Source organism: Grammomys surdaster, unplaced genomic scaffold (genome assembly GCF_004785775.1).
Source record: "Grammomys surdaster isolate TR1022 unplaced genomic scaffold, NIH_TR_1.0 125863, whole genome shotgun sequence".
NCBI lineage: Eukaryota > Metazoa > Chordata > Mammalia > Rodentia > Muridae > Grammomys > Grammomys surdaster.
The window spans coordinates 220342-238199 of record NW_021620689.1 but is presented as its reverse complement, the minus strand read 5'-3'; the positions used below and the strand labels follow the sequence as shown (position 1 = coordinate 238199).

Genomic DNA, 17858 nt, shown 5'->3' with positions numbered 1-17858 from the left:
CTTGAATTTCTTTTTTTTTTTTTTTTTTTTTTTGGTTTTTTGAGACAGGGTTTCTCTGTATAGCCCAGGCTGTCCTGGAACTCACTCTGTAGACCAGGCTGGCCTCGAACTCAGAAATCCACCTGCCTCTGCCTCCCAAGTGCTGGGATTAAAGGCGTGCGCCACCACTGCCCGGCCATCCTTGAATTTCTTACAAGAGAGTAGGAAGTAAGGACAGATACTCAAGCAGTTTACTATTTTATTTTGTAGTTACTTTCCTACTGAAGAAAAATCAGAAACAGATGAACACATGGGCAAGCAGTCTGACAAACTAGGTAAGTAGTGATTCTAACATATGTAGAATGTTTCTTAGTTCTGGTATATGTAAAGGCCATAATCCTGCAAATGCTTCTTCCTTCCTTTTTTATTCTATTGATAGCACATTCTTACGTGTAGCAATGACAGGAATTTATGACTTTAAATATTTTTCCTAGCCCATTTTTTGAGCTACTTTTATGTATTTTCTCTAACATTCACTTATTTTTACTCTATGAACATGAGGGTTGCACCTGCATGAATGTGTGTACCTGGTTCTCACAGAGGTGGGAGAAGGTTCTGGGTCTCATGGACCTGGACTTACAGATGGTTGTGAGCTGTCATGTGGGTGCAGAGAACTGATCCTGGGTCATCTGCAAGAGCATCAAAGGCCCTTAACTGCTGAGCCATCTTTCCAGCCCCTGGGCTATGTATTTATAGTTGACCATGGACATATGATAGGTCCTGAATGGGTGTATGTTGATTTGTTGATTGAGTGAAACATGAAATTATTTCTATGCAAAGATCAAGGAAAGGTATGTATGTAAACAGAAGAGAAGGAAGAGAACTCTCATGTGTGACTTAGCTCAGAGTAATGAGCCCTAAGTGTACAGTGCTGTTGTAAATTAATTTACCTTTAACAGAATGACTTGGAGCTAGAACTTAGGTGGTTTGCCAGTGAATTTTACCTGTTGGGTTCTCAACTCTTTTTCCTAAACAAGTACACTTCATTTCCGTATTCACAATGCTCTTTCTCTCCTCCTTTAGATGAAGATGACTCGAGCTCACTCCTAACAAAGGAGAGCAGCCACAATAGCAGCTTTGAGCTGATTGGCTCCACAATTCCATCCTATCAGCCTTGCAACAGACAGATAGGCCGTGGGGCAAGTGTTCTCCCTACAGCAGGGTTCAGATCACCGTCCCCTGGGCTGTTCCGAGGCAGTTTGATCAGCTCTGCTTCTAAGGTAAGGCAGGGAGAGCTGTTCTCATCCCCTCTGTTCACTTCCCACATTGCTAAATAGCGTGCGGCCCGGCCAGCCAACTCCCACCCGCCTCGTGTATCAGCAGACATTCTTCTTGCTTACAGGTAGTTTCCTTAGACTCCGTTGACTATGCATTGTCCTCCTCAACTGCGATCGATCGCCTGAGAGCAGATGACATAGTGCAAGTCGCAACTTCTGTTGTTGTCATGACACTGGATGGGATTTGTGAAGTGTTTTGCTTTTGTTTTTGTTTTGGTGCCAGAGTTCAGGAAAACTGTCTGAGCCTTCACTTCCCATAGAGGATTCCCAGGATCTGTACACCGCCTCCCCAGAGCCTAAGACACTTTTCCTAGGAGCAGGAGACTTCCAGTTCTGTTTGGAAGATGACACTCAGAGCCAACTGTTGGATGCAGATGGGTAGGTAGTTTTGTGTTTCTGTGGGTGGGAATAAGGCTGGGTGCTGCTTAATTTTGTTTAAAAATAAAATGAGCTTCTGCCACTCCATCTGCGCTTTCTCTTCTGAGAAAGAGAAGGTGTCCCGACCATTAGTCTTATATTCCACGAATTTGAATGAAGTCTCCAGAAAATAAAATGTAAATACCCCTTGCTGACATTCCTATTCTCTGATCTTATTTCAATTACACAGACCTTGTATTGTAAGGTCTTTCTCTGTTCATCCCCTTGTGTTCTGGTTGTTGGGTAAGATTGAGATATGGCACCCACCCCTGATGTTTATCATTAGAAGCCACCGTTATACCCTAGAGGTTAGCCTTTATACCTCACCTTTGACAAACCTTGCCCATCCTCCCTGCCTAGGCTAGCATGAGGCTAACCTTTAGATCTTGTTGCCTGAGTTGAGACCCAGTGTTAGTGACTGGTCTTATGGCTCTGACAAGATACCTGAGAAAGCCCCTAAAGAAGGAGGTTTGTTTTGAGTTCCAGTGCACACCGTGTGTCACGGTGGGACAGTCACGGCAGCAGGAGCACGGGCATGAGGCTCATCGTGTCTACAGTCAGGAAGAAGAAAGAGATGATGATGTTCACCTTCCTTTCTCCTTTTTACTCAGTCCTGGACCCAGGCCCGTGGAATGGTACCACCCACAGATAGGGTGGGTCTTCCTGCCTCTTTTTACCTAATCTAGCTAATCCCTTGAAGACACACTCAGAGATGTGTTCGAGGGTGATTCTAAATCCCTTTGCCTTGAAATTCACAATCCCTATCACATTTAGCTTCTTGTTTTTCTTTTTATAATTTTTGTTTATCTTATGTATGTACATGTGTGAGCACAGATGTGCCACAGTACACATGAGAAGGTCATAGGACTACTTGCTGAAGTTAGTTCCTTCCACCATGTGGCTCCTGGGGATGGAACTCAACTTAGCAGGCTTTGCAGCAAGCGCCTTTACTCACTCAGCCATCTTGCTGGCCATGGTCAGCTTCTCACCCTGGTGTTGGAAGTGAGAAGGTTTTTACCTGTGGTTTTGTCTCTTCTCTGGGTAATTTCTGACAATTCACTGTACTTGTAGATTTTTAAACATTAGAAATCACCGGAATCGATATCAGGCTTTGAAGCCCCAGTTGCCGCTGGCCAGTATGGACGAGAATGCCATGGACGCCAACATGGATGAGCTGCTGGATTTGTGCACTGGACAGTTTACATCTCAGTCCGAGGAGAAATGTCAGCCTAGGAAGAATGACAAGAAAGAAAACATGGAGGAACTTCTAAATCTCTGCTCGGGCAAATTTCCTTCTCAAGGTAAATATTCAGCGAGAGTGTCCAGTTTACCACAGCTAGACTTCAGTCAGCTTTACGTCCGTGTCCCTGAAAAGAAGCTGTTGCCCCTGTCTGTAAGTGCACAGAAGACAGGGATGTGATGGAATTCCCTCAGTTCCTCACCTTTACAGTGACAGTGTCAATTTAGGACTGCTTCAGCCTCAGCATGTTAATGTATAACTTAATCTATAGAGAGGTTAGAACAGTGTCCAGTGTATCGTAAATGTTGCATGCTTGCTGGGACAGGAAGTAGGTAATTGGATGTTCATTCTGTTCATGATTATCTTCCTGGGGATTGGCACATAGTAAGTATAAGTAAGGACTTGTTGAAAGAATGGCTAGTGAACTGTTCCACATCCTACCTAAGAACTGAATTGAGCTGGTCAATATTTAGATGGCCAGGGAGAGCAAAGGTGTCGTTTCCTTCCTTACTGATCTTTCCTTGTTGAGATAGATGTCTCCCCGGTGGAGCTGAGGAAGCAGGAGAAGGAGGGCAGCACAGAAGATCCAATGGAAGAGGCACTTGCTCTTTGCTCAGGCTCTTTCCCAACAGACAGGTGAGTCTCAAGGGTTGGCAGGAACTCAGGAAGATAAAACTCTAGGATCTGTCAGGCATGGTGGCACACACCTTTAATCCCAGCCCTCAGGAGACAGAAGCAGGAGTTCCAGGACAGCCAGGGATACAACCAACCAAACAATCCTAGGATCCTGTTCTCTGTGTTTAGCAAAAAACTAAATAACTTTGGGAAAGGCAAATCTGAGATACTACTTCACATCCTTTACAGTGACTACAGTTTTTTTGTTCTTTGTTTTTTTTTAATGTTTATGAGTACACTCTTCAGACACACCAGAGGGCATCGGATCCCATTACAGATGGTTGTGAGCCACCATGTGGGTGCTGGGAATTGAACTCAGGACCTCTGGAAAAGAAGACATTGCTCTTAACCACTGAGCCATCCTCTCCAGCCCCATTTTGTTTTGTTTTGTTTTGTTTTGTTTTTCGAGACAGGGTTTCTCTGTGGAGCCCTGGCTGTCCTGGATCTCACTCTGTAGACCAGGCTGGCCTTGAACTCAGAAATCCTCCTGTCTCTGCCTCCCAAGTGCTGGGATTAAAGGCGTGCGCCACCACCGCCCAGCAACTACAGTTTTATATAAACTAAATATTGACAAAACTAAGGGAAACCTCTGTTTGTTCTTGGTAAGCTGCTAGGAAAAACAGTGCAGTGGTTTCTCAGAATTGATAATAGAATTACCATCTGATCCAGCAGTTCCACTTTGGCTCCAAAGAAGTCTGAGTGGTGGCATATGCCTGAGACCTAAAAAAAACTCGGAAAGCCTAGTGTGGTGTGTGCTTGGAATCCAGTAGTCCTATAACGTGTGTAGTTATAGGTGCACATGCCTATACATGCACACACATTAAATAAATAAATGTATAAATAAGTAAAAGCAAGAAAGTTAAGGCCAGCCCCACTAAACGAACTCCTTTCCTACAGATAAATGAATAAAACAGGTTTTTATAATTTGTGTTTAACATTATTTGATAATAGCTAAAATGAAGAGAGAGTGTAATGGGCTGCTGTCTTGGTTAAGGTTATTATTGCTGTGATAAAACACCATGACAAAAAAAAAAAAAAAACAACTGAGGAGGAAAGGGTTTATCTAGCTTACTCCCCTCATCACTGTTCATCATCAGAAGACGTCCTGGAGACAGGAGCTGACAGAGGCCATGGAGGAGTGCTGCGGACCGACTAGCTCAACCTGCTTTCTTATAGAACCCAGGACCAGCAGTCTAGGGATGACCACAGTAGGCTGAGCCCTCCTCCATCAATTGTTTATTATGAAAAGGGGCTGGAGAGATGGCTCAGTGGTTAAGAGCACTGGCTGCTCTTCTAGAGGTCCTGAGTTCAATTCCCAGCAACCACATGGCAGCTCACAGCTGTCTATACTCGAGTTCTCGGATCTGACATCTTCACATAGACATATGCAGGCAAAACACCAATGAGTGTAAAAAATAAAAAGAAAAGAAAAAGAAAATGTCCTATACACTTGCATACCACTCTATCTTATGGAGGCATTTTCTCAATTGAGTCTCCCTGCTCTGTGATTATAGCTTGTGTCAAGTTGACATAAAAGTAGCCAGCACATCTGCTAAATAAAATTTATATGCATTAAATGGCTGTAAAAGGAAGGCAATTTGTTTTTGTTGTTTGAGGTCAGGTCTTCCTATGCAGCCCATACTGGCCTGGAAATTACTGTTAGTTCAGGCTGACCTCAAACTGGTAATCCTTCTGCTTCATCTGCCAAGTGTGTACCATCGCACCTAGTCCAATAGGAAGGGAATTATGACACATGCTTCAACATGGAGGAACCAAGAGATACTTGTCACTGAAGGACAAATACTATATAAGTCCACATATATATAGTCTTTGGAATAAGCAGTTTTACAGAGACAGCGAAATTAGATGGTGGCTGGAGAGAGGGGAAGATTTGTTTAATAGGTGTAGAGTTTTTGCCAGCTGAAGGACTTTGGAGGTTGATTATATGATACTATCAACATAATTTTTCCTGGTTGTTTTTTTGTTTTTGTTTTTGTTTTTTTTTTTGAGATTGGGTCTCATTCTGTAACCCTGGCTGGTCGGAACCCACTCTGTAGACCACGCTGGCCTCAGACTCAGACTCACAGACTCACAGAGATCTATCTGCTTCTGTCTCCCAAGTGCTAGAATTAAAGGCCTGGACCACTACACCCAGGGATGACTAGTCTTTCTGGTCAGTTCATCCTGAGCATCCTTTCCTCTGCCTTATGAGGCTGTAATTACAGGTGGGCCACTCTGCCAGCCTGGCATTGGCATGGGTTCTGTGGATCAAACCTCCAGTTTTCACAGTAGCAGAGTAAATGCTTTAGCCATCAAGCTCAAAAATATCTTTTAAAAAAGACAAAATACCTCATTTTATCCTTCTTAACAGAAGTTACTGGCACTAATAAGTTTAAGTCCTTAGCTTGGCTGGCTGCTTGTGATGTGCTTTCAATAACTTAGTGTTTTATCTTCTAGGGAGGAAGAGGGTGAAGAGGAGGAATTTGGAGAATTTCAACTTGTTTCAAAAGAGAATGGGTTTGCTAGTGACGAGGTAAGTGCAGAGAGAGTACAGCCAAGCTCCACAAGGTACTCCCCTGAATCGGTTCTTGAGAATTCTGAGCTTAGAGTCTTACCAGAAGCAATGTGATGAGGCATGGGGACAGAACTTCATAAATCCTCTTGTTGCCTTCTTGTTTTGTCACATGGTGCTGGAGCTCAAAGCCGGGACCATGTATGTGCCTGTAATCCCAGTACTTGGGTGGCTGAGGTAGGTTTATGAGTTCAAGATCAGCCTGTCCACACAACAAGAGTCTGTCTACAAAAATAAACAAGTTTAAGAACAGGGGAAGGAGCACACAACTCTTTGTTACATGCTCAAGGCATGGCAGCACTCCCATCCCGTGGCTCCTGTTGTCACTGTGTAACTGGGTTTGCTGCTCTGACGTTGCAGAATGACCGCAGTGACTCTAGTGATGAGGAGCTGGCCCTGGACCTGGAGGATGATGAAGAAGAGCTCCTGAAGCAGTCTGAGAAGATGAAACGCCAAATGTAGGTGTTCTGTTCATGCCTTCGGCTTCTAGACAGTTCCCCTAAGTTGAGGTGTAGCCTATCTGTTACCTTTTTACATAAACTTGCTGGTTTGGTTTCTGCTTTTTGTTATTAACATAAATTAAATAATTCCTTCGTGGCCTTGAGGCAAATGAGATGACTCAGCAGGTAAAAGTGCTTCCTATGCAACCCTGACTGCCAGTCTCTCCAGATCCCACGATGAAAGCAGAGAACCAACTTCCAAAAGTTGTCCTCTGACCTCCAGGCCTGTGCTAGGGCATGCATATGCACACAGATGGATCCATTTTAAAAATCCTTCTGGGGCCACTTCTTGAATACTCAGAGATGGTTGTATTTTCCTTAACTGGCATCAATATCACATATCTCCTGAATCCTCCTAGACCTGATGACATTCTCAGTAGCATTGCTTCCTACTCTCATTCTGGAATATTCTCTTTCTACTCAGGTGTGCTCTGGCTGTTTGCTAGATGGGTATTAGTCACGTGGCTCAAGATTAGGCGAGCTAAGTCACTCCCTATGCCCAAAGGCTGTTGCCGATAACTGACATTGGCAGGAACTTTGCTCCGTCATTCCTGGTTTTCTTGATTCTCATCTCAGGCAAATGGCCTGCTTAATTTTCTTATTTTTAAAATATTTGTCACTCTGGTCATCAGAGTAAAACTTTTTATTTTAGAGTATTCAAAAGAATGTATGAGCTGGGGATATAGATCACTTGGTAGAGTGCTGGCCTTGTATGAATGAGGCCCTGAGCTTAGTCACTGCCACATACTCCATAAAACAAGTAGGTAGGTGGGGGATGGACAGACAGACAGGGGTTGGAAGTGTAGCCCAATAGTAAAGCACTGCACGGTGTGCACAGGGCCTGGGTCCATCCCCAGCACCACAAACACGAAGGGAAGGATGAGGGCTGGGGAGGGAGGAGAAAGGGGAGGGACTTGTTTATAACCATTGGCCAGAATGTATGTGAAAGCGTTAATAATAAATTTCTTCATAACCTTTCATGCAAATATTCTTATATATCTGAGATTTAAATAATTTCCCTATGTGTTTAATTTTGCATCTTGACTTTCCCTCATAGCACATCCTTAGTATTGTAATTTTAAAGAATTTCACAAACATAACTTAATAAAGATTCAGTAACATATAGCATGTGCATGACTTTTAGGTTCATGTCCAGGACGTCATATTGATCTCTATTAGATTTATATTTTTTCTTTTGGCCTGTCATTTCATCCTCTTAGGATCCAGCTGGGGTTCTCATTTGTCACCTGTCAGTTTAACTTTTTTTTGTGCAGCTTTAGGATATAACTAGATCTTTTTCCCCCTAGAGGTAGTAATTATTAAACTTTATTTAACTGCAAAACTCTTCAAATCAGTCCTTAAAGAATGGCAGCCAAAGTCGAACTGCTCAGCGACATTACTGAGAAGCCTGGGAAGCCTGGTGACTAATGACCCTTGAAGGGACTCTCCAGGGAGCCTAGGATTTAGAGGGAAGATACAATGTAAGAGTAGAGCTGCAGTTTAGAGGGGTTTAGGGAACAGCCTAGCATGTTCAAGGCTATAGACTCAGTCTCCAGCACCTCACCAAAAAAGAAAACAGAAAAGACAAACTGTAAGGGTCTCCGGCAACAGGGAGTTCTGTGTCATACTCTTCTCTAGCACTGACGAGCTTAAACACAAAACAAGCTAGTTTGAACCTTCTAGCAGGTACTCCTAAATACGTAGTAAATGTTAAGGGTTCTGGGACCAGGTGATGGCTCTGGGTGAAACTGGTATCTATCTGTGCAAGCCTGGTAACCTGAGTTTGATCTCCAGAACCCACTGATCCCCAGAACCCACGTTTTGGAAGGAAGGAAGCCAGCCAGCTGGGTGCATTGGTGTGCATTTATAATTCCCAGCATCATAAGAGATAGGAGAATGGGGCACTGGAGAGATGGCTCAGTGGCTAAGAGTACTGGCTATTTACAATAATACAAAAAAATAAATAAAGTACAATCTTCCAGAGGACCCAGGTTCAATTCTTAGCACCCACATGGTGGCTCACAACCAACTGTCACCCTAGTTACATGGGGTCTGACATCCCCTTTTATCTTCTGGAGGCGTGTAGTACACAGGCATATTACTCAGACAAAACACTCATAAAATAATCAAGTCATTTTAAATGTTTTTGTTTGTTTGTTTGGTTGGTTTGGATTTTCTTGTTTGTTTGATTGTTTTTTAAATAGAGTCAGAATGACCTGGGAGCCTGTGGGCCAGCTGGCCTGGACTATACAATGAAGCAGCTGAAACAGAAATCCCATAACACAGTGGAAGCCAGAGCCGTCACCTACAAGGTGTCCCCAGACACTTTGTGTCTGCATGAGGCACTCACACAAAATACATTTTTAAAGTTTTCTGGCTGTAAGGTTGCCCAAGCTAGGTTGAGGTCATCTCCTACATGGGAACCTGTTGGTCTCTCTGAGCCTCCTTACACAATTTCTATACAAACATCTCTAGTTCCTTCCAGAACAAACAAGTGGCATTTTAGGGTTGTAGCTTCTAGTCTCCTTGAGTCTCAGACTTTCTCTTTTTTAACTATCAAGTGACAAGAGATAATAGGGTAATGGTATCACCTGTAAAGTACAGCAGCTCGCACCGGTCTGGGTTAAGTGTCCAGCGTTTAAATATCAAAAGAATACTCAAGATATTATCACAATGTGTTACACATTTAAACTATTAATGGTTCTATATTCTGCTTTTCTTTGTTATTAACCCTTTGGCTGTTTACACATGTACACAATGCATCCTCCTCACATTTCTCTGCCCTCTCTCATTCTCCCAATCCTGACAGCCATCACTCCACGCCTTTTCCTCACTAAGCCCATCCTACTTTCAGCTTTGCTTTTGCTCTGACTTCTGGGTTTGATGAGGGCCATCATGTGGGGCTGTCCACTGGGACAGGGATAACCACAGTGGCTTTCTGCTTTTCATATATATTCTATGTATGAAAATCCACCGTCTAGTCTCTAGTCTTTCAAATTGCTTTCTAGGAGACTGAAGAAATACTTGGAAGATGAGGCAGAGGTGTCGGGCAGTGATGTGGGAAGTGAAGACGAGTATGATGGAGAAGAGATTGATGAATACGAAGAGGACGTCATTGATGAGGTGCTTCCATCTGATGAGGAGCTGGAGAGTCAGATCAAGAAAATACACATGTTGGTATTCTAACGAGCCCTTCTACACAGTAAGAAGCCTCAAGGCAGCCGTGTTACCAGGCAGAATGTTCCTGGTGTCCAATGCCTTGTTGCTTCTGTTGTAGGAAAACCATGTTGGATGACGATAAGCGGCGACTGCGGCTATATCAAGAGAGGTACCTTGCTGACGGAGATCTACACAGCGACGGACCTGGACGAACAAGAAAATTCCGATGGAAACACATAGGTATCGTGGTCCTTTAGAAAGAAATGGTTCCAGTATTTGTCCACTTTAAGATGGTAAATGGCAATCAGAACTAAACCAGGAGGCTGGAGATATAGCTCAGTTGGTAGACTGCTTACCTAGAACACAGATGCTCTGAGTTTCATCCCCAGCAACACATTAGGAAACAACTGGGCATGGCCGTGTGCCAAGGACCTGCGTTAACTTGGAGAGGGGTTCTGACAAAGGGGTATCTGCGAGCGGTGAAACAAATGACGGAAAGTGAAATCTTGGGTCCGAGCTGACGGCTTATGCTCTGCTCGAGACAGCATTCCAGACTGCTCTCTTTCTGTGCTCTGCCCTCAAGACATCTCCCTTGGTATTCTAAAAACTCTCTGGATAGCTCATCTCTTGCAGATCAAAAGCCCCATTTTTTGGTTTGGTTTTTTTTTTCCAGTTTTTTTTTTTTTTTTTGGATATTTTATTTATTTACATTTCAGATGACATCCCTTTCCCCATTCCTCCCCCAGAAACTCCCTATCCTATCCCTCCTCCTCCTTGCTTTTTTTTTCTTTATTAGTATTTTAAGTTAACATGCTGGGTTTTATTACAGCATCTTTATACATGTGTCATTAGAGTTCTGATTTGTTTCCCTCTGCCCCTTCCCTTTCTTCCTCCAGCTAGTTTCCTCTTCTGATTTCCTGTCACATGTATTCCATCACCCTCCCAAAAGCCCAGTTTTTTATTTTACATATTAATTCAATCATTACCCCATTTTGATTATCCTGTGACCCCAACCCCTTAATTCTTAAAGACAGCAAGTACTAACGCAGACAATAAGATAGCTGAGTGGGACCTCTCCCTGAAATTACCATTCTGATCGGACCTGTCCCAGGCTGACCTGTACTCAGGAATCCACCTGTCTTTTTAAACATAAACAAAAATCTTAGCTGAGTGAGCTCTTGCCTGTGACCACCACTCCCTAAATCTCTTTATCTCCTTCCTTAGTATCTTTCTGACAAGCTGGCTCATGCTGTAGCTGCCTCTGTTCCTTTAGATCTGTGAAGCTCCTTATACAGTTCATATTGTATCCTTATATTTTGCATAGTTGAGAAATTATATATTTTCAAACTCATGTTTTCAGCATTCTGTCCCACCACCTTAAGGGCTGTCCTGATGGTCACAGCTGAGACATAGACATGCCCTCGCCTCCCAGTCTACTGCAGTCTCTTATTATCATGGAGTCATTAACCTTGGCAGAGAGGACATTTCTTAAAGGAAGAATGTGAAATGTGTACATTATAATACAAACAAGCCTTTCACCCACAGGAACCATAGACACTCATGAAGCTCACACCCTGCTGGTCTGTTCAGGGGCAGGAAACAATGTCAGACTGTCCCTTACATGCCTATAACCCAAGATTTGGGAGGAGGAGGGAGAGGGAGGACAATCAGGAGACAAGATCATCCTTAGCTCCATAGCAAGTTCAGTGCCAACCTGGCTACTTGCAACCCTTTCTGGGGAAAAAGATGCCACAAACAGAAAGCCACCTACACACCAGGCTGTGTGGTAGATGTAACTGTATCCGTTGATTTCCTTTTATGGCTGGAAAAGGTTTATGTCAAAACGCTCAGCAGATAGGGGTTTGTTTTGTGTCTGACCACTCCCTCTGTGAGGATTACCGAATGCTAACGCCTGACCTCTTTCCTTTAGATGACACCTCCCAGATGGATCTGTTTCATAGGGAGTCTGATGACGATCAGGGTGAAGAACAGCTTGACGAGACCGAAGCCGAGTGGAGGAAGGAGCGGATTGAACGAGAGCAGTGGCTTCGGGAACAGGTAGAGACAGTCCAAGAAAATTGCCTGTTTTGACCAAGTTTTGGGGGTGGGGAGGTGGCAGAGATTCAGCCACTTCATCTGCCATATAAACTTAGCAACAACATATTTGATCCTTTTAATCTTGGGGTTTGCCCCCCCCCCCCATACACACACACTGAAAAGGTTACCATAAGTAACTCTAGCTAACTGTCCAATGTTAAAAAAAATATATGTATTTTAGTGGTAGGAGTTGTGTCACGCGCCTTTAATCCAGGCACTTGGCAGGCAGAGACAGGTGGATCTCTGTGAGTTGCAGGCCATCCCAAAGTATGTAATGAGACCTTGTCTTGAAAATATGAAATACATGATGTTTAATATGTGGGGTGGGGGGAGAAGTACATTTGAATACAGTACCTGTGGAGGCCAGAAGTGGGCATCAGGTCTCTTGGAGCTAGAGTTCCAGGCAGTTGTGATCTGCCTACGTGCATGCTGGGAATCAAACTCCTCTAGAAGAGCAGCACATGTCTCTAACCACTTAGCCACCTCTCTGAACCACTCAGACATCTCTCCAGCTCTTTTATGTTTTTGGTCTAAGGCAGCATAGCTTGTAAAAAGGAAAACAAATGGTAGTAGCCAGGCTTTACAACCCGGCCTATCTACTTTTTGTATATATTACATTTTTGGTACATCTTCTTTTTGTATATATTACTATTTTTTTGTTTGGTTTGTTTTTTTTGAAACACCATCTTACTATGTATCTCTGACTGTCCTGGAACTCACTCTGTATACCAGATAGCCTCAAACTCATAGACATCCACCTGCCTCTGCCTCCAGAGTGCTAGGATTAAAGGTCCAGCCTTTAATTTTATTGTACATATATGGGTGTTTTGCCTACATGTATGTCTGTGCACCACATGTGTGCCTGGTGCCAGCAGACCCCAGAAGAGGGTGTCAGACTCCCTGCAAATGGAGCTACAGACAGTTGTGAGTGGCCGTGTGGGTTCTGGGAGTTGAACCCATATCCTCTGGAGAGCAGCCAGTGCTCTTAACTACTGAGCCATCTCTCCTACTCTCTTACACTATTTAGAAAAGCTGAAGGTAGTCTAATGTTGCATGAGTTTGTTTTGGAGACAGAGGCTGGTCTGTCATTATGTATTCCAGACTGGCCTCAAAACCATGGTTATCCTCCTGCCTCAGCTCTCCAAGTACTGGGATTATAGACATGTGCCACCATTCCTGGCTAATATTGTATGATCTCCATGTTCAGGCTCAACAGGGGAAAATTGTTGCTGAAGAAGAGGACATTGGGGAGGACAGTCAGTTTATGATGCTAGCCAAGAAAGTCACAGCCAAAGCGCTGCAGAAGAACGGTGAGCGCTTCCTTCTTATTTTAGTCTGGCTGCTTAGATTGTGAGTGTTGGCGCCCTGGAGGGGACTCTAACCTTCAGGGACTGTGGCAGCTAACGTAAGCCATCTGTAATACTGTTTTAAAGGAGCCATCGAGGTGAGGAGAGACAGAAGTTGGCTCTTAAGCTATTGGTCAGCAGAAATTGTATTTAGGTTTATGGAGCTGTTTTGCCTCAAGTTTTGAGGCTTGGCTGGTGACTTGTGGCTTCTCTCTGGGTTGCCCAGGATTTATCCGCTCAATTGTTAGGGCTGGCATTTGAACGTCAGTGTATCGAACTCCAGAACCATTTCTCTCATACGGTACTACACAGCTCCAACTGCTGTTTTCTCTTATATTAGTCTTTGTTAATGATTGATTGGCAAGCTCAACTTCATTATTTCCTTGGTGGCACTTGCTATAGTTTTAAAGTCATGAGTATAAAATAAACAAGAGTATAAAATAAAACTTATTACGTCAGCTTTAAGGCTTATTAGCTTGTCTAAATATAGAAGGAATTGTACCTAGCTTTGCCCAGAGTACTTCTCTCTGTTTTCTTTCCAGCCAGTCGTGCTGTGGTTGTTCAGGAACCAAAGGCTGTGCTAAGTAACCCTTTTGAAACCATCAGACTAGGAGGTGCTCACCAGGTGAGTTGGGACCATGCTAATCTGACATCATGGTCTGTAGATCAGTCTTTTATCCAGGGAGGAAGGTGGACACAGGACGTGGGAAGGTCTTGCATAAGGTAGAAATGCATCCCCTCAGTACCAGGCTAGACAGACGGAGATAGACGTCCTTCTTTTTTTATTTTTGGCATTTGTGGTTTGATATCAGGTAACTCTTCTTTCCTCAGATGAAGACAGGCTCCCTGCTAAACCAGCCCAAAGCTGTGCTTCAAAAACTTGCTGCCCTGTCTGACCTCAACCCCAGCGCTCCCCGGAACTCACGAAACTTTGTCTTTCATACACTTTCTCCCACCAAGGCAGAGACAGCAAAGGACTCATCTAAGCCTCAGGTGGGAACTGATATGTGGAACTTCCCAAACAGAGTTTATTTTGTCTTTTGCTTTTAAAAGATTAGTTTATATTTTACCTACATGTATGTACATGCAGTACGTGTGTCTGGTACCTGGAGAGGCCAGAAGAGGGTGCCAGATCCCCTGAGACTGGAGGTTCAGACAGCTGTTACACTGTTAAGCTGTGGGTGCTGGAAACAGAATCTGGTCCTCTGTAAGCAGAGCAAGTACCTTAACCACTGAGCCATCCAGTCCCAGATGTACGTGTGTGTGTGTGTGTGTGTGTGTGTGTAAGAGAGAGAGGGGATATGGTTTAGCAGGTAAGAGAACTTACTGTGCAAGCATGAGGATCTGAGTCTGAATCTTAGCACATATAAATGGCAGGCATAGCTGTACGGCTGTGCAATTCTATAAGCCGAACATTGGGCAGAGAGGGGCTGCTGGCCAGCTAGCCTAGCTGAAGTGTCAAACTTTCTGCTCTGAGAGAGCGACTGTCTTAAAGGAACAAGTCAGAGAGCAATGGAGGAAGATCCCAACATCCTCCAGCCTCCATGTGCGTGCACATGGCATACACCATGCACTACATGCATACGTCACATACACCCAAAAAAGTAAGAAAAAATGAAATAAAAATTCTTATCCAACAGCTGTAATAGTGTTAGAATGTTTCACGTCTCAGGAATTTATAGGGGAGTTGCTGCTCCAACGGACAGTCAGCTCATCAGCTTTTTAAATTTGCCTTCAAACTTTGTTTGTCTGTTAATCACCTATGCTTTAACTGAGTTGCTGAGGAACTCACTGAAGGAAAGCCCTTGTTTGTGTCTTGAGCTGGCCCTGAGTCCTTCTGTGTTCTCTCTAGGTGAGAAGAAGGGGACCATCATCAATGATGTCACCATCTCCTAAGCGGCTAAAGACAAACGGTAGCAGTCCAGGACCAAAGCGAAGCATCTTCAGATACTTGGAAAGCTAACACCATCCAGGATGCCAGCGTTCGTCGAAAGTACTCAAAGTAGGTCTGGCACCTGGCACAGAGGGGTGGGGCTGCTGATCCACCGATGACCTCTCCTTCCCTCAGACTCCATGCGTTATGACCAGAGCTTCCCTTCTCCCCACCTTCAGCTCTCCACAGCATTTTCTTTCCTAGTGTTATGTTTCAGTTTGGCCACCAATCTTTGCACGGCAGAGTTTCCAGCATCGACTTACAGAATAATTGAAGTCTCACTTCTTCTGTTAAGCACTTGACATTTTTTTCTTAGCAGTTTCCTGGGTTGACACCACTTTCAAATAGAGGTGTTCGGAGGAGGAAGAAAGTGTGGCATTATGGAAAATTACAGAAAGCACTGAAAGCAGCACTGGGATGAGGCCTCCACAGCCACATGACCCCTAACACGGTAACAGGCCAAGAAGCACACACCCGCTGCTGCATCATCCTGTTCCTTCTGTGTCTTGTAAGCTTCTAGCCTTGACCTCTGATTAACCTTTATCACCTTTGAAATAAGGACTTAAGCTGGTACCTAGTTCAGAAAGAGGCTATCCCTCACGTCTGCAGTGTGGGGGAAGATAAAGGGTTATACCCAGTGCCCACCCACACTGGATAATCAATGGAGAAGACACTGTCCCTGGGACTAGAGTCTCAAAGCATTTGTTCGAGAGCAAACCTCCTTTCTGCAGAAACCCGACCACTATTTATTGCTGCTCTTGGGCTGAGTTTCTTGCCCTGACCATCAGAGAACATTTTAATATTTCCTCACTAATATTGAGAGCATACCAGTAGAATTTAATAAAAGCGTTGAAGAGAACGCTATTAGTTGCTTTCTTCGACCGGCCACTGGGCTTTCAGAAGCATAGACCAATTCTCTCCCGTCAGAACTGAACTCACCGCTGCTTTGCAAAAAGCATTGCAAGTGAATATTGGGCTTCAGTGTCGAAAGCCGACCATGGGAAGTTGGATGAGGTTATGTTTATCTTTTATTGAGAGACATAAAGCAGCCTATTCAACTGATGAAATTAAGATGTAGGTTTTCTGTTGGGTGCTAGGGCTTTTTGTTTTTGTTTTTTAATATTCAGGATGCTGACTTGGACAGAACACACATTTGTATATTTGTAATCTTGTAATGGGAGAAATGTGTATAAAGTTGTTTTAATATGTATGTAGGTTTTCAATAAATCTCGTTGCCTTGAGGGCAGGGTTTGCTGTCCAGCTTCAGTGTTCATTCTTCGGTCAGTGTGTAAGTTGAGAGAGGATTTTATTTTCAGTATGTTCCCTCCCAGGGACTCTGCGTCCAGCATAAAGGGTGCCGCAGCTACCCTTCACTGGTGTCTCCATCCGCAGGAAGTGATCAGACAACCCACTTAGCGGTCTGAATTCAGAGCTGGTCAGGAGGAGAGATGTCATACAGTCCTCCCCTGCCCCAGTCCTCTGAGAGACAACTTTCTCCTTGGCTGGCTTCCATGTACTTCAGTGTTACTCTCGATCCAAGGTGATGGTTATTGCTGCTCTCTGAATGTTATAAAAAGCATCTAATATAGGCGCCCTTCATCCCCCTGAGCGACAAAGCTGAGAAGGGAGGCTACAGATCCCCCCACCCCCTTCTTCTCATGCCTTGTGAGTGGTAAGTTACTTGGGAGCAAACTGAGGGCCTTGCCTAGGCTGAGCAGGCTCGCCAACCTTTCCACATGCTCATTTTGGGAGAAATGAAAAAAAGAACTGACCGCTAAATAGAAGAAAATCAATACCTGAGAAATCTGGGAAATAAATTGATTTTCTTTGAGTCTCTGGGTAAATGCATTCTATTTTCTTAATCTTGCTACATTTCATTTCATTTATGTTTGTGTGTATGTGTGGACACACATGTAGAAATAAGAGGATAATTTGCAAAAGTTTGTTTTCTCCTTCCACCATATAAGCCTTGGGGATTGAACCCCTCAGGTTTGGCAGCAAGTGCCTTTGCCTGCTGAGCCAGTTTGCTGGCCCCCAATCTTTTTGTTTGTTTGTTTGTGTTTGTTTGGTTTTTGGGTTTTGGGTTTTGGGTTTTTTTTTGGTTTTTTGAGACAGGGTTTCTCTGTATAGTCCTGGCTGTCCTGGAACTCACTCTGTAGACCAGGCTGGCCTCGAACTCAGAAATCCACCTGCCTCTGCCTCCCAAGTGCTGGGATTAAAGGCGTGCACCACCACCGCCCGGCTTCTTTTTTGTTTTTACTTTATTTTATTTTTTCCCCCAAGAACATTCTTAAGCTTGCAGGTGTAAGCTTTTCTATCCAGTCTGTTTGTTCCCAGAATAATGTCTTGGGGGCTTTTTATGTTAGAATTGATGCCTAGGCCATGACTCTCCCTTAACTTACCTAACCCTTTTATGCTAGTCTGTGTCTGCCACATAGTTAGTTACCTCGCCTCAGTTTCAGGTGTCTGTCTCCTTCAGAGTTCCCACGCTTGACTCTATCCCAGAGTTCCTTTCTCCCTCTTATTTTCTGCCTCAGATAATAGGCCATCAGGTGGTGCTTCCATACAGTGAACAGGAAGTTCTTGCTACACTTTAGAGAAAG

The 17858-nt window shown here is 43.9% G+C and overlaps 1 protein-coding gene across 1 annotated transcript in view; it reads left to right on the top strand.

The window, feature by feature from the left end:
- Clspn (claspin) overlaps positions 1-16513 on the top strand; it is a 34284-nt gene extending 17771 nt beyond the window's left edge. Inside the window, exons 12-26 of the mRNA XM_028790138.1 lie at positions 250-314; positions 1063-1259; positions 1540-1694; positions 2805-3034; positions 3507-3609; positions 6106-6181; positions 6581-6678; positions 9729-9893; positions 9998-10119; positions 11810-11937; positions 13184-13286; positions 13865-13947; positions 14154-14315; positions 15175-15324; positions 15572-16513. Of these exons, the coding sequence (XP_028645971.1) occupies positions 250-314; positions 1063-1259; positions 1540-1694; positions 2805-3034; positions 3507-3609; positions 6106-6181; positions 6581-6678; positions 9729-9893; positions 9998-10119; positions 11810-11937; positions 13184-13286; positions 13865-13947; positions 14154-14315; positions 15175-15285 (1798 nt within the window). The 3' untranslated portion in view covers positions 15286-15324; positions 15572-16513. The remainder of the gene's footprint in view (positions 1-249; positions 315-1062; positions 1260-1539; positions 1695-2804; positions 3035-3506; positions 3610-6105; positions 6182-6580; positions 6679-9728; positions 9894-9997; positions 10120-11809; positions 11938-13183; positions 13287-13864; positions 13948-14153; positions 14316-15174; positions 15325-15571) is intronic.
- Positions 16514-17858: the final 1345 nt, after the last annotated feature.